The sequence below is a fragment of the Ambystoma mexicanum genome, chromosome 4p (assembly GCF_040938575.1).
Source record: "Ambystoma mexicanum isolate Mex_15411 chromosome 4p, UKY_AmexF1_1, whole genome shotgun sequence".
NCBI lineage: Eukaryota > Metazoa > Chordata > Amphibia > Caudata > Ambystomatidae > Ambystoma > Ambystoma mexicanum.
The window spans coordinates 1,156,544,288-1,156,559,524 of record NC_090927.1 but is presented as its reverse complement, the minus strand read 5'-3'; the positions used below and the strand labels follow the sequence as shown (position 1 = coordinate 1,156,559,524).

General features: G+C 45.8%; 1 protein-coding gene across 11 annotated transcripts in view; it reads left to right on the top strand.

The window, feature by feature from the left end:
• Positions 1 to 15,237, top strand: part of MAP7 (microtubule associated protein 7) — a 1,989,984-nt gene that overhangs the window by 1,489,218 nt on the left and 485,529 nt on the right. For 10 of the 11 annotated variants that reach the window (XM_069606765.1, XM_069606764.1, XM_069606762.1 and 7 more), the window contains one exon: positions 3,913 to 3,963. In XM_069606765.1, coding sequence (XP_069462866.1) covers positions 3,913 to 3,963 — 51 coding nt within the window. Of the gene's footprint in view, positions 1 to 3,910; positions 3,964 to 15,237 lie in introns of all 11 variants that reach the window. The other variant, XM_069606769.1, reaches the window with a different exon arrangement.

The window sequence follows — 15,237 nt, the reverse complement described above, 5'->3', positions numbered from 1 at the left end:
CCAGAGGTCTTGGAGACCATACAAATGTCATTTATGAACATTATAATGTGACTAAAAGCCAGCGCAATAAAAATGCTCGCAACAAATTCTCCCCTACGATGGGTTTCTACCAAACTAAAATAGATGGTGATGAACAGTCATGTTGGGCTCTATAGAGCCAATTAACCAACGGCATTCCAGCAAATGCATGGGTACATAAGATCCTGGAGATACTTAGCACTCTGTTCTTCAGGAGGTTTGCCTCAGTGAAGATGAATTTATTGCCCTTACTGCTTTATCTTTTTCAGACTCTTCCATCACAAGTACCAGATGGTACTGTGAAGGCTCAGCATAGTCTACATCATGACTTTCACGTGGCCTGATAGGTACACAGAGCAATCAATTGTATTTTGCCCCAGAGGGGGGGGGGCGGGTGTCATACCCACATTTTACAAAATACTATCAAGCTGAAAAGCTGTATCCAATATGTGTATGGCTGAATCTGGCTTCCACCAAAAAGTGGAAACTATTGGAAGACGATAGCAATGGTGGCACATTGCCCAACCCGATATGGCTACCCGGACCAGAAAGAAGCCTGGCTATGTATGTGTTATCTGCGAATAAGGGAGTAGGATCACCTAACCCCAAAGCTAGGATTACTACCTTGCCATTACCAGGCCTGCCAATTCCATTACAGGATAAATAGAATTTCACTCTGGCCTATTAACCTATTAAGTTGAAAGGGTTTCAAAAGTAGAGGCGGGTAGATGTGAGTTTGCTGTCCAGATGTTTGTTGCTGGCCAGATGTTTGTTAAACAGTCTGTTAAGCCATTTTTAAGTCATTTTTATAGTGTAAACAGGAGTATCGTATGGGTGAGTCAGAATCTTTTCACTATAAACTAGTCTACCACGGGCTTAATAACCAAAATCTGTGGAAAGTAGTGACCAGGGCATGTACTCCCTTTGTAAAATAGTTTTTTTCTATGCTCTGGCGCTAAAGGCTTAATTTCATCACTGTGCAGGCTGCTGGTATCTTCTGCCAAGGTCATTCAAGCACATGCGAAGGCATGGGGTGGTGTATGTGGACCAGAGAAAGCAGTGCCTCGGCCAGCATCCAAAATGCATGGGTCTGAACAAGTGCAAACTCTTTTTGGAACAAGGAGTTTGGGCTGTGCCGGAGAGGAGATATTTCTCCATAGTTAGTGGCATTGCACAAAATTGTCCAGATATTCGGATCAAACAATTTGGCAGCTCAGAGAAAAATTGGGCATTGATGTTCCGAAGAAACAGGAGATATTAAATAGGAATGTGTATGATTAAATACTATGTTCCAGATGATTTACCACCAGGTTCTCACCAGATTATATATTACTCATCTTGATTTGTATATGACCTTAAACTGTGGGCATGCAGATTCTACTTTCTTCAGTCTAATCTAGGATGGTCCACTGTTTAGGGGCTTTTGGGACACAGTATTCATAGGTAAGAGCAGGATGCTGGTAACTGACATTCCTGCAGAATATATCATGGCACCACTGGTGCAGGTCCCCAAGATGTCAGTGTCACAGACTAAATTCCTGGACCTTTCTGTGGTCCTGTTTGAGACTCATTTTTGTGTTTGATGAGGAAAAATCCCCAAATTACTTTGGGGTTATTAAAGATCTGATACTATGCATTTATAGGGATAAGCAGTTTTGTAAATTGGCTCACCCTAAACCATGACCTTGAAGTCTGGTCCACCTATTTGACCTACATGTGTTATTAAGACACTAAATAGTACAAAGGAAACAACTAATGATGCTATGTGCTGGTGGTTAAAATAGGGGGTCTGGTGACACTTTGTTATACAGATGGCTGGGGACTGTTTTCTGAATGAGAGACCAGCAGCTTGACTTTGACAAATCAATAATTTATATTTTGGATATGCTATATGACATTCATTGATCTTTTAGTTTTATGGTAATCTAATGTATCGTCGTTATTAGAAAATTAATGAATCTATATGTAGAGCATTTTCCAAACAGGTTTTAAAACTGTACAGAATGTTCATGCCCAACTTTAGGCAGTTAAAACTATGTAAATAGTTTAGTGCTCCTTTTCACATTTTGTGAGTTTTGATAAAATATAAATTGACATTCTTGTGGTATGGTCTGTGATTGTTTCCTGCCCAACATTAGTGACTGTCAGGAGGATTGTCGATTTTCCCAGAGGGAAATGTAACAGGGACCACTGTACTGAGTACCTGCTCAAAGGCTGGTGACACACAGAGTGAAAAGAGTTAATGCAGCCAATAACCAGACCCAAACTTACTTGCATGGAAATTGATCTATTTCTCTTCAAGGGAGTACATTTTCAGCTGACCCTTTTCTGCAGTCCCACGCTGGAGCAGGAGAGACAACAGTATATAAATCCAAAAGCAAGGTCTAGAATATGAGCTGCTGGAGAGATGGTTACCGAGTCAGAGCTAGAGAGAACATCCATACCTCAGACATGGTAGGAGACTGCAGAGGCGAGTCCAAAGTGAGTCTGAAGGGACATAGGGAGGAGATTTTGAGGATTAGGTGCGGGTCACACCCCAAGGTTTGGAGATTCTGAGGAAGTAGAACAGGGTCCACCAAGAGAGTTGGAAGAGAGGGTACAAGAACCACCTAGTGGTTCTAAAAGTAGAACATTGTACCCTAAAGGGGTGATGAAGATCAAGAATATTGTGTCCAGGTAGGTGAAGGTGGTTGAGGGAAGCATCTAAGAAACAGGTTGGTAATGTCTAAAGAGTTTTGGAAGGTGGGAAGTAGACAGGGTTAGAGAGCATATATAGCTGTACTCAACAGGTGAAGAAGGTGATAAAGAAAAACACTTGAAAAGAAGCAATAGTTGTTAAGGATATAGCCAGGCAAATTTGAGGAGACAAGACAGTTGTGCCCAAAGATATGCTAGAGAGGGAGATTTGAAAAGCACTGAACCCAGAAGGGGAAAAGGAGGAGGTGAAGAAAGATTGGAGAATAGCCCAGCTATGCAGCCTGGGAAGGTTCACGCAGACTAGCTGGGTCTAATCCAGTCCTAGAATGCAGGAGTTAAATGTAAGTGATGAAATGCTTTGGGGCGAAGGAGGTCATAAGAGGCACAGAGTGGGCTAAGCCCGGAGAACAAGAAAAAGAAGACACGGTTTGAAAGGCAGAATAGTTCAATAACCCTCCATATACCTTACAGGGCCTCCTACATCAAGCAACACTGGGGACTAGCTTTTGAGACCAGGGAAGCCGACAACCTGTTGCCCTACGAGAATTAATCTAGACTTTATTGCAGGGTTGGCTAGTCTTGGGGTTGGGACCCTGGAAAGCCCACAACTAGTGGCTGGGACCAGAGCTTGAATCATTTTAATTGTTAGGAACTATGGACCTGTTTGACCTGCCCGCTGTATCAACGAAGTGGATCTGGAATAACAGGAACCAGTTTTGATACTTGTATTGAGGCAAAGGGGTGCATGGAGTTATCTTACACCTCCACCCCAATGTATTACTCTGTGTAATAACAGAGTGGATCCAAAGGCTTATGTTACAATCTGCCGTTGGATATTTGGATACATTTTAAAAGCCATCCTGTAAACATCTACTTTAATAAACATAAAAGAGTACTTTGTGTCTTGGTCTCATTCCTGAGCATGGTCACCTTTGTGACCAGTTTAAAAAAACATGAGTCACTGTGATAACTGGTTGAAAAATGAAAAATGCTCAACAGTTTAGGTAATTGGGTAACTGTTTTTTGTAATTAGGACTGCTTAAAGTTGCTATTATTTTTAACCTTGAATACTGATTTGATTGTTCTTCTTCAGTTAGCCCGAAGTACATGTTATTTCAGATATTTCAGAGTCTGATATGGTTATCTGCACATCTTCAGTCAGGTTTTTAATACCTTTGTCTTGCATTGTTTTTTTAGCGGTTAGAGGAAATCATGAAAAGAACACGACGAAGCGAAACTACAGAAAAGGTACTAATCCATATAATCAGTGTTGACACCTTTTAAAACAAATGAGGGATTTGCTGTTCCTGTCTCTTGTAACAAAGAATAAACTTGTGTGTCTTATTGGTAGAGCAGTAGAAAATGTTAATTAGCCCAGATTCGAAACAATGGACGTAACCAACCCTGTTTACAGTCACATAGATTAAATAAATAGTTCCAATTTTCAGATTGGATTTGCTCTTTATCAGACTGTGTTGGAATTGATAATAAAAGAAAGCGATGCATTGCCTCTAGCGTGTGCCTTATATTGCACACAAGTGAAGAGCTTCCTTTTAAGATAATGCCTAAGTGAGTGCACAATATTGTCTTAACATTTAAGTAGCAAACAGAGAGCAATAGTATCAAATGGGTGAATAATCATGTTAGATACAGGAACAAAGTTGATGCACTTGCTCATGTACATGACCTTAAGAGAAGTCCCCTCTGTTGGAATAGCACTTGCAAAGTATTTTTTTTTTATTGTTTAAAAGAAAAACTTGTAACTGTTTTTATTAATCAGTTGGACGCATGGAAATATTACAGTGTAAATACAGATCAGATTATACAGTATAGGTAGTGCCTTTTGCACACTTTCGTAAGGACGAAACAACCCGTTCCCCCACCCCTTCCCCCATCCAACTCCTTCCCAAATAGACCGAACGAAGGTGGGCAGAAGGTGATCTGTGGGAGAAGCTGCAAGCAGAAGTCAGTTTCCTCGTTCGTTTGGAGGAGGTGTGGCTATTCGTGCTACGGCACTCAAATACTGCCTGGAGCAGCAGAGTGGAAGGTGGGCAGAAGGTGGGCAGAAGGTGATCTGCGGGAGAAGCTGCACTCAGAAGTCTGTTTCCTCGTTCGTTTGGAGGAGGTGAACCTGCCTGCCTGTTTCAATCAGTCATACAGCCATACGCGCTCACATGATTCATTCACACGTGCGTATAGAAGAAAAATTATGCGCCGGTACCGGGGGCTCGATGAGCAAGCAGGGAGCTCCTTGTAGTTTGGAGGCAGTGACTGCAGGATTTGAGAAGCCTTTGAACCGTTAGGAGGACCAGCCTTTTTCCCCAAGCGGCCACTGGGAACTACGAGCCGACAATGATTAACAACCTAATAAAGTGGGTTGAGTCGGATGGAAACAATGCAAGAAGAACAAATGGATCAAATGGAACAAACAGATCTTTTTGGGAGCTCAAGACATTGTGGGCTTAACAGACAATTTGGACATTTCAGAAATTAGAGGCACGTTGGGCAGTGTAACAATAACGAATCCGAAATTAAGCTTAAGAGAACTTCAAGCTGAGACAGATCGACCAAAGGTAAGACCTGCTAAAGTGAATAGTAATGTTGTCCTGCTGGCTGACAATTTTAATATTATAACTGATACAACTGATCTTGAATTGGATCCCAAAGAAGACGTGGCGGGGGAATCATGTAAAAATGTTAAGACAAAGATGCATAAAGACAAGGGAAGCCCCTCTGTGTCACAAGTTTGGCTGAGCAGAGGACAGGGCCCTTGGTGTCACTAGGACCAGCAAAGCTGGTGGAGAACCCACTAGCAGTCAATGCGGCAGTCACGATCGTGGCACACACTGAATCACACATTTTACAAGTTGTAGTGACCGAAAACGGGGGCAAAATTATGGGGGTCTTCGGAATCCTCGAGCAATTGAATGATGGAGAAGCTAAGCCCTGACATTTTTTTTCTCTCTGTGAAAGGCACCCCCGTGCCCTTGAAAGACATCAATTTGATAGAAAGGGAGGAGACTAACATTGGGACAAAATCAGTATGTGAATGCCCAGCTGCTTTGAGTATTGGAAGTGGTACTAAGAAAATGAGTCCCAGTGTACAATCTTCAGAAGAGGCAGAAGCTGAGAATAAACAGCCTCCAAGACCAATGTCAATACGTGATGCGAGTGAAGTCAACCAACGGCTCAGAGAACAACAGAAAAGAAAATACAAGATGCTTAGTCAAGAGGGGAATGGTGTAGCTGAAAACAGCAAAAGAAATAACACATGGACCCCAATGAGCCTGAGACCGCAGTTAATAACCTTAGAAAATGCAACAAGACACTATCCAGGAGGAGGAAGTCTAACACACCCGCTAAGAGAGAGGTCATGTAATACATTTGCATGGAGGCCTCCGATTCATACGGTTAATGATATTACAAACCTGTCGGAAATTTCAGATGAGCTACTATTGGAAACATCAAGGTCTCTGGAAGTAGAAAGACCAACACAACCACAGAAAGAGCAGGGTGAGCAAGAAAGAGCTACTGCAAAAATAGTGAAATGGAATTGGACAGGCTCTGTGCATCCTACGCTGGAAAGAATAAAAATGACAGACAATAGAGAACGACATGACCATAGTGCACGATGGGAGTCAGACAACAAATACAACAGAAAAAAAATACATTACAATAGAAACACAGACGGACTTAGAACAAAAAAACAACCAGATTTAAAGCCCCAATGCACTGTAACAAATTATAAAAACTTTACAGTAATAACAACACTGACTACGGTGCTAGCACCGTTCATGAAATTATATGAGGATATTGGAGAGCGGATGAGAGACAATACAGCAGTTTTAGAACTGCTACATTTGAAAGTCTTGCATGTAGAAGGATTTGTGACGGGCATACAAAAAGACCTGAACAATAGTTCTGCCAATGTAGCTACATTATTACAAGAAATATTGCAACCAATAATAAAAGAAAAGGAGTTAAGAAGATAATCAAGGATGTTTGAAACAGCAGACATAAATGCCCAACTCTCGAATCCCGGCCAGAATGTCCCTGAATTAAAACAGGTACAAAGTGAATCAAAGAAGGAAAACTCGAGAGCTGTTGAAGAGAGGCTTGAGATGTGGAGAGAGAAGGTTCACAATAATAAAAACTTGACACCGAATGCACAAGAAGAGACAAATCTGCACAAAAAACAGTGTTTAAAGATGTAAGAACTAAAAGCCTGACAAAGGGGATCATTACGAGTATGGAGGAAGCCATGGTGCTATTGGCGCCATGGCTACCCCCATACCGCATACCGGGTCCGGGTTCCCTGAATGGGGAAATACCGGGCCATTCCAACCTTGGATGACCCGGTATTTTCCCATTCAGGGAACCCATCCCCATTCCCATTCGAGCCCCCATAGAGCTCAATAGGAATGGGGAGGAGGGAGCGAACAACGGGCCCGTTAATAACGGGCCCGTTGTTAGCTCCCTGGTCCTTTAGCAGCTCCCACTAAGGGCGCCTGGTAAAACCAGCCACCCTTAGCGGGGCCCGCTAAAGGACCTCGTAATGCGGCACTAAGAGGTTAACGACACTAGCATTCTTACCGGCGCCGTTAACCCATTACCGCCAGCCTCGGAATGAGGCCCAAAGTCATTGTTTCCGTTGAATAGAAGAGAACATAATCGACAGTTATTTGACGATGACGATCCCACAGAGCAGAGTCAAGGAAGAGATCAAAATAGTGAATCAAAAAACATGCCTAAAGGCTCGCTTGAGAAGGACCAGGAAGAGTTGTTGAGAAAAATGTGCCCAATCTTCGATAAACGGACAAGGAAGGTGAAAGAACAGATGAAGGATAACAACGATACTGGACGGAATACAATAATGGTACACAAAAAAAACAAAGACGTGAGTAAAGGAAAGGACTTGCGTAGAAAGAAAACTAAAAACATGGCAGGTGACCGAAAGGCAAAAACAAAGGGAAGCAAAAGCTTCATTAAGAATATTGGGTGGCCAGTAAGCAGGCCACTTGAAAATAAAATCAGAGAGGTTGTACCAAAGAAACTGGAAGAAGATTTGCTATTGGGAGAGCAACCAACAATAGAAGAACAAATTGACTCTCTAGACCTTTCTACATACTCAGTTACGCTATCAGAGCATCTAGATGAATCTACAAACGTAGATGATGAGGAATCCTCATGCGAACCTGAATCGACAGATAGCGAAGCTGACACACAAAAAAACAAGAAAATAGAATGGACGGGTAGACCAATTGAGTCACAAGATGTTGGCCTGAAAATGAAAGGAAAGTGGCCTGAGACGAGAGTGGAAGCGACTCGAGGAAATTAAAAGACGACCTCAATACAAAGTCCTCAGCAGACAAAAGAAAAGGCGAAGGTGAACGAAAATGAGGCTCAAAAATTGCAACTAAAAGTAATCGAATTGGAACAAAAAAAACCAGCTCTATCAAAGGGACAGAATAAAGAAAACAATTCTTACTCCAAAAACAAAAGAGACAGAGAAAGATCAAAAGATCAAGAGAATAAGAATGTAGCAGAAAAAGAAAGCTATCGGAATGCGGGGGAACTTTGATAAATATCCCATAATATTGTCTTCCGAGCCTTCCCCTTCTGCCGTGTATAGAATAGAATAGAATCTGGAGAAGCCCTTTGTGATTTCGCTAGGGTTTAATCGCTCTACACCTTTTTTATCTTAAATTTTTGGGACAGCTCTTTCTGCTCTTTGTTTCCATAGGTGTTTGGCCAACATGTTATGTGCTTTGTCAACCTTTTTCATAATATTTTTGCTTTAAGTATCTCAATTGCATTATCGCCTTGTCTTGCCAGATGTCTCTCAATTCCTTTTGAAGTGCTCCGACTTCCTCAGAATTTTTTTCTGTATCCACCGGGTGGGTACAGAGTTATAGTTCTTTATGCGTAATTTTAGCTTTGAGATCGATTTCCCTACCCACCCTTATTCTATTTTTATTGGCCCGCTCTGAGATCAAAACACCCCAAATTGTGGGCTTCGCCGCATCCCACACTGTGTTCAGTGATACCTCTCTTGTATCGTTTTCAGTGAAGTAATTTCTAATCGCGTCAAATAAGGTTTCTCTGAATATCGGGTCTTTGTAGAGGGTATCATTGCAGATATATCTGCGTTCTATACATGGGGGCGGGGGGCAGTCCAATTCCAGCACACATAGATCATGATCTGACAAAGCTACTATTTCTATTTCAGTGGTTTTTATTAAATTTTCTTTCTCAGCCTCGATCAGCAAATAGTCTATCCGGGAATAGGTAAGATGAGGATGGAGGGGAGGAGTAAAACATGAAAGCCCTCTCCCTTGGGTGCTTCATACGCCAGGTATCAATAAGGTGATGTGCCTTTAGTAAATCTGAAAAGCCTTCCTTAGCGGAACCCCCTGGATCGCCCCCTACCTCATGGAATCCCAATCCATCCCTGGGTCTGATATGTAGTTAAAATCTCCTCCACAGACTAAAATACCTTCTTTCCATCTGCTAAGCGAAGTTGGTTTCGATTGGGCGCATAAGCCGAACAAGGAGTGATCGCACATGCTCTTATTTTCCCTTTCAATGCGAGATATCTCCATTCCTCCTCCCTATATATTTGCTCTATTTGTAGGCCCAACTATTTCCTATATATGATTTCCACCCTGCCCTTTTTGGACTCACCCAAGGCCCACACTATGCCTCCTATTCCCCTACCGGCTACCTTTAATTATTTACCTTGGGCACATTTTGTTTCCTGAACAAATAACGCATCTAATTTTGATAGTTGAAATTCCCTTGCTAGCATGGAGCGCTTTTGCAGAGAGTTCAAGCTCTTAACATTGAGGGACCCAAATTTTTTCCCATCAGGTGATGCCATATCAGTTTTCCAGTTGAGGCCCTCCAACTCTCACCGGGTGGCATGACTCATTGGTTGGTTTTGTACCACGTTCAAAATGATTGTACATCCTTTGCATAAGAGGTTGGGACCATGCGACTTTCTTGGTAATTAAGAACTTCCCTTTACCCCTCCGTCATGTTTCCCTCCCTTCCATCCCCCCCCATCCCCCTCCACTTGAAAAACACCTTCCTCTGCATTTTCCTGGGTCTGAGACGCCCTTGTAAAACAAAGGGCCACACTTCAGGGACCCCACTCCAGGCAATCTATAATCCCTCAACAGAACTTAACAACTTAATGGTGAAGACTTCTTGCAGCTCCACCCAACCATCCCAACATATGAACTCTCATGGTTCTGCAAACGTTCTGAACGCCCCATGTCTTTTTTCAACAAAAAAAACAGGTTTCCCCACCTTAATAAACAAGACGCCACCATTGCCCCCTAAAAGCATATACACACACTCAATAAGGCAATGATTAAGTTAGAGCTTTCTTCCGTGGGACTAAACTCTCAGGGTGTATTGTATCATTTGTATTTTCTCGTCCCTGGGGCTCGACCTCTTCTCGGTGAGGAGGACTCTTCCTTATGCCTTGGGCCACTCTGTTTTCTAGCGTTTCCTCCCTCCGTTCCTTGAACCCCTGCTTGTAAAGTCTCCAGTACTCCGCAGGCCTCCTCTTCTGATGTGACACGGTAGCTTTCTCCTTCATGCTCGAAGCTTAATGAAAAGGGAAACCTCCATCGATAGCGGATCCCCGACTCCTGCAGCCAAGCTGTGAAGGGACGACAACCTCTCTGCTTATTCAGTGTGATAACTGAAAGATCTTGAAAAAGTTTGATGCTAGATTCTTAGAATTCCACAGGCTCCCTCTGTCAGGTCCGGGTTTAAACTCCCCCTTCTCCTCACCTGAGACTTCCGAAGAGCTCTCCTTAAGTGTAGCTTCCGACTTCTTTGGGTTCTTCTTCTTCTTGGAATTGTCTTCCTTAAGCTTCCCACCTCTTCTGTCGTGTAAGTAAGGTCTGGCCCCTCCAGAGGCCACCGTGACAGAGTTGAGAACTTGCCTCCGGAAGCCCCCCGGGGGGCCAGCCTCGTCCCAGGGAAAAAGCCGGAAGGCAGAAAAAACCCTGGATATGGTGATATTCAGATGGATGGATGATTCCAAAGACCAATAGTCCAACGAGTGTAACAACAGATTCAGTGAGAAGGCTGATAATTTCCCATCCGGGAATGGTAGAATGGCAGAAAGAATGGGGATGGCAGAAAGAAAAGATAACCTAAGAAACAAATGCTAAATAGCCAAACAATAAAAAGACCGGAGACAAGAAACGGGAGACCGGAGACGGCAAGCGCCGTGAAAGTATATAAAAAAAAGGAAGTCACAAACGGGGAAGAACGGCAAACGCCGTGAAAGAATTTACAAAGGAGTAGGCAAGAAAAACAGTAGATAAGAATACAGCGAACGCCGTATGAAAGGGAAGAACAACAACAAAGAATAAGTAGGACTGAAAATGCACAGGCACAGGAAAACAGAACAAGGAATAAAGCGTAGAAAAGTATTCTAGCTAAGTCACAAGAGTACGAGCGAAGTAACGGGAGGGTAAACAGATACAACGCACCGGAGGAAGGGGCGGAGTCGGCAGTTATAGGGTTAGCCTCCATGTTGGATGAGGACTAGAGCATGACTCTGAGCAAGTTAATGCCGCCAGTAGTTCCAAAGCCTCCACCCGCCGATCCTGACACCCTCTCTCTCGCTTTCTGTAGTATGTCCTGTCTTTGCTTATAGTAATGGCATTTGGCGAGGACTGATCTTGGGCCATTCGGGGTGCCGCCTGCCCTGTGAATGCTGTCATACTCCAAGGTGGGGGCATCTGTTGAATCAAAAAGCCACAGCACCAGAGCTTTCACCCTACTTTCCAGGACGGCTGGAGTTTCTCCTTGTCTTTCACTGAGGCCCAAAATTCGAATATTAGACCTATGCTCTCGATTTTCTAGGTCGTCGAGCTTCAGCTCAATGTCTCTTTTCTTTTGCTCCAAGTCCTGGAACCGTGCTTCGCAGACTATCACTGCTAAATCACCTGACAGTTGGTTGTTTTCAGCTGCCTCAATCCGGTCTTCAACTTTCACCATTCTAGCTTGCCGGTCAATTACTTTTTCAGTCACACTGGTTTTAATGGATCTCTTTTCCCCTAGTATGAGGCGAATGTCTGCTTTGGTCGCGCTATCCCTGTCATCTCCTGGAATTTCTGGCAAGCATTGCTCTTGGTCGCGCTCCATTTTAGCTGGCCCGTAACGGAATCCCTGTAACTTGATGGCGGTAGTCTGGTCCAGGAGACCTAAGGGCGGGGTACCTGCGTTTGTTTCCTCTATTGGTGAAGGTATCCGTCCCCACTTCCTCTGCTAAGCACAGTCCAGGCTTCACTTGCTGATTATGGGTGACCCCGTGGAGATTTTCACTGATGAAGCCCCCGGCTCCTATTAACACTGGAGTTCCTTCACCCTATTTAATCCACTCCCTATGCATCATGTAGCTTGCGAGCTCGCAATGGTTTGTGAACGTAGGATTCTTATACTGCAGATGCCCTTCCTTCGCTCACTTTGCTGGTAAGCGCATTGCTACTTCATCTTCTAATCATGCCCGGGGAGCTGGCATAGCCTGAAGCTATTAAAGAACACTGCATACGCTTTCTTTGCTGATGTCCCCCAGGCATGGGCTAAATTCCCTCTTTATTCTTCTACAATGCGCCTCCCCTGCTGACACTTAGATATGCTAGAGTTCCGTACTTTGTCTGTAGAGTGGGTTGTATCAACATATTACTTTGGAAATTGTCAATATTCTGCGCAGCGTTGTTGCTGTTTTTCCGCTGGAGCACTCTCGTAGTAAACCAGATCCGTACTGTTACGTGGCACTGAAATGGGTGAAGGTGCCGACGATGAGGGTGCCGCAGCCCCAATCCCCCGCAGAGCTCGCAGCTCCCTGGCCCCCATGCCGGAATTCGATGCCACTGGCCCCCCGTCCAAACTAGGCCCGAAGTGGCTATTGTGGGTCAAAAGACTGGACATGTTCTTTAGGGCATCTGGGGTTGACGATGATGACGAAAAGATTGCAACCATGATCTATTCGGCAGGCGCAGAAGTCCACAAGATCTACGACTCCCTCGTCATCCCCGTGGTCACGTACGACGCGGTCAAGCAGGCACTCAAAGACCACTTCCTACCCATGGCCAATGTAGACTTCGACAGGTTTGTCATGGGCGCTGAGAGACAATTGGACGATGAGCCCCTAGACAAATTCTGCGCCCGCCTGAGACACCTGGCGACCTCCTGCAGATGGGCCGACGAGGAGGAAATGGTCCGCAACCAACTACTGCAGGGGTGCAGCTCCGGAAAACTTCGGAGGCAAGTATTGAGGGAACCTGGCCTGACCCTCCAGCAGATTCTAGACCTGGGCAGAGCACATGAGCTAGCAGAGGCCAGAGGCGCGAAAATGGACGCTGCCTCGCGACCAGGACACAACGAAGACGCGTTCGCAGTAGGGCGGTCGGCTGCGGGTAGGTCGAGATGGGCGCCGAAAAGGCCTGACACCACGTCCACACCAAGCAACGCCCCATCGTGCTCGAACTGTGGGTATGACCTCCCCCACAGCGGTGACTGCCCGGCGAAGTCGAAGACATGCGCCCAGTGCGGAACACCGGGTCATTTTGCCAGAATGTGCCGTGCGGCTTCCCCGGTTGCAGCAGCGAGAGGACCAGAGAGAGTGGGGCGAGGTGGCACTCGCAGAGTGAGAGGCATCTCCTCGATTGATCAGGGCCTGCAAGACCTAGACCTCGCGGAAGAAGAAGAGGAGGAGGAAGAAGTCTTCTTCATCTCCAGCATCGCGAAAGGTCCCAGCACGAGGCGCCAACCCACGTGCACTGTCAACATCAATGACATTCCCACCCCCATCCTTATTGACACCGGAGCTTCGGTCTGCGTGCTAGCCACCAAACATTATGTAGCCCTGCCGGGCCCACCAGAACTGTCAACATCCACAGCAAGGATATATGCATTCGGTGGGGACACTCCCTTACCCATCCAGGGTGCGTTTGTCGCCCCAGTCTCTCATGGGCAAAACTCCATCAAAGCAAGATTCTTCGTCACCGACGTCAGCCCACATTCCTTGCTGAGCTGTGCAGCGTCGGAAGCGCTCGATATTGTCCATTTCACATTTGGGGTATACCACGCTGATCTGAAAAGCATGCTACACAAGTTCGAGAGTCTCTTCAAGGGCATCGGCAAACTGAACGCAGACCCTATTCGCCTGCACATCGACAAGTCTGTAAGGCCGACAGCCCTCAAACACCGCCGAATTCCCTTTCACCTGAGGGCCCAAGTGGAGGAGGAGTTGCAACAGCTGATTGACCGAGACATCATCGAACCGGTAGAAGGCCCCACCCCTTGGGTTTCGCCCATCGTAGTAGCCCCAAAGCCGAAACAACCAGGGGCCGTGCGCATCTGCGTGGACATGAGGCTCCCAAATGCCGCCATCAAAAGGGAGCGCCACCTCACACCCACCCTGGATGATATCGTCGGTGAACTCCAAGGAACCAAAGTCTTCTCCAAACTGGACCTCAGATCCGGCTACCATCAACTGGAACTGTACCCCGAGTCGAGGTACATTACGACGTTCACGATGCACGAGGGGTTGTACCAGTACAAGAGGCTTAACTTTGGGATCTCATCCGCGGCCGAGGTCTTCCAGAACGCCATAAGAGGAGCGTTGTCCGGTCTGAAGGGTGTCATTAACATGTCCGACGACATTTTAGTCTTCGCCAAGTCAGAGAGCGAACACCTTAAAAGGCTAGAGCGCACGTTTGAGAGGCTCCAGGCGGTAGGACTAACCCTGCACTGAGAAAAGTGCGAGTTCCTTAAAGACCGGCTGGAGTTCTTCGGGTTCACTTTTCATGCAGGCGGCGTTTCCCCAGACCCTGGAAAAGTAAAAGACATAAGAGATGCGCCCCCACCCACATCTCCAGCAGAAGTTCGGAGCTTCTTGGGGATGGTCAATTACTGCGGCCGATTCATCAAAGACCTGGCCTCCCTATCAGAACCACTGAGGGCACTTACCAGAAATGACGTGCCGTGGCAATGGACAGCGACCGAACAAAGATCTTTCAATGCCATCAAAGAGGCCCTGTCAGAGCAGGAGACAATGGCCTATTTCCACCCCAGCCGGGAATCAGAGATCGTAGTTGACGCCAGCCCTGTAGGACTAGGGGCAGTCCTCATGCAGGCCGACGAACTGGGGGCCATGAGACCCATAGCGTACGCCAGCAAGGCCCTCACCGACACGGAAAGGCGCTATTCACAAATTGAGAGAGAGGCCCTTGCCATCCTGTGGGGGTGCAAACACTTCAGGATATACATCCTCGGCAAACCTGTTGTCGTGGTCACAGACCATAAACCCCTGATTCCCATCCTGTCTGGCACATCCTCCAAGCCGCCTCCCCGTATCGAAAGATGGATGCTGTCACTCATCGAATACGGCGTCAAGCTGGTGTACCGCCCAGGCACCCATAATCCCGCGGACTACCTGTCCCGCCACCCAGGCACGAGAAACGCCCAGAGTCCTGTGGAGCTGTCTGACAC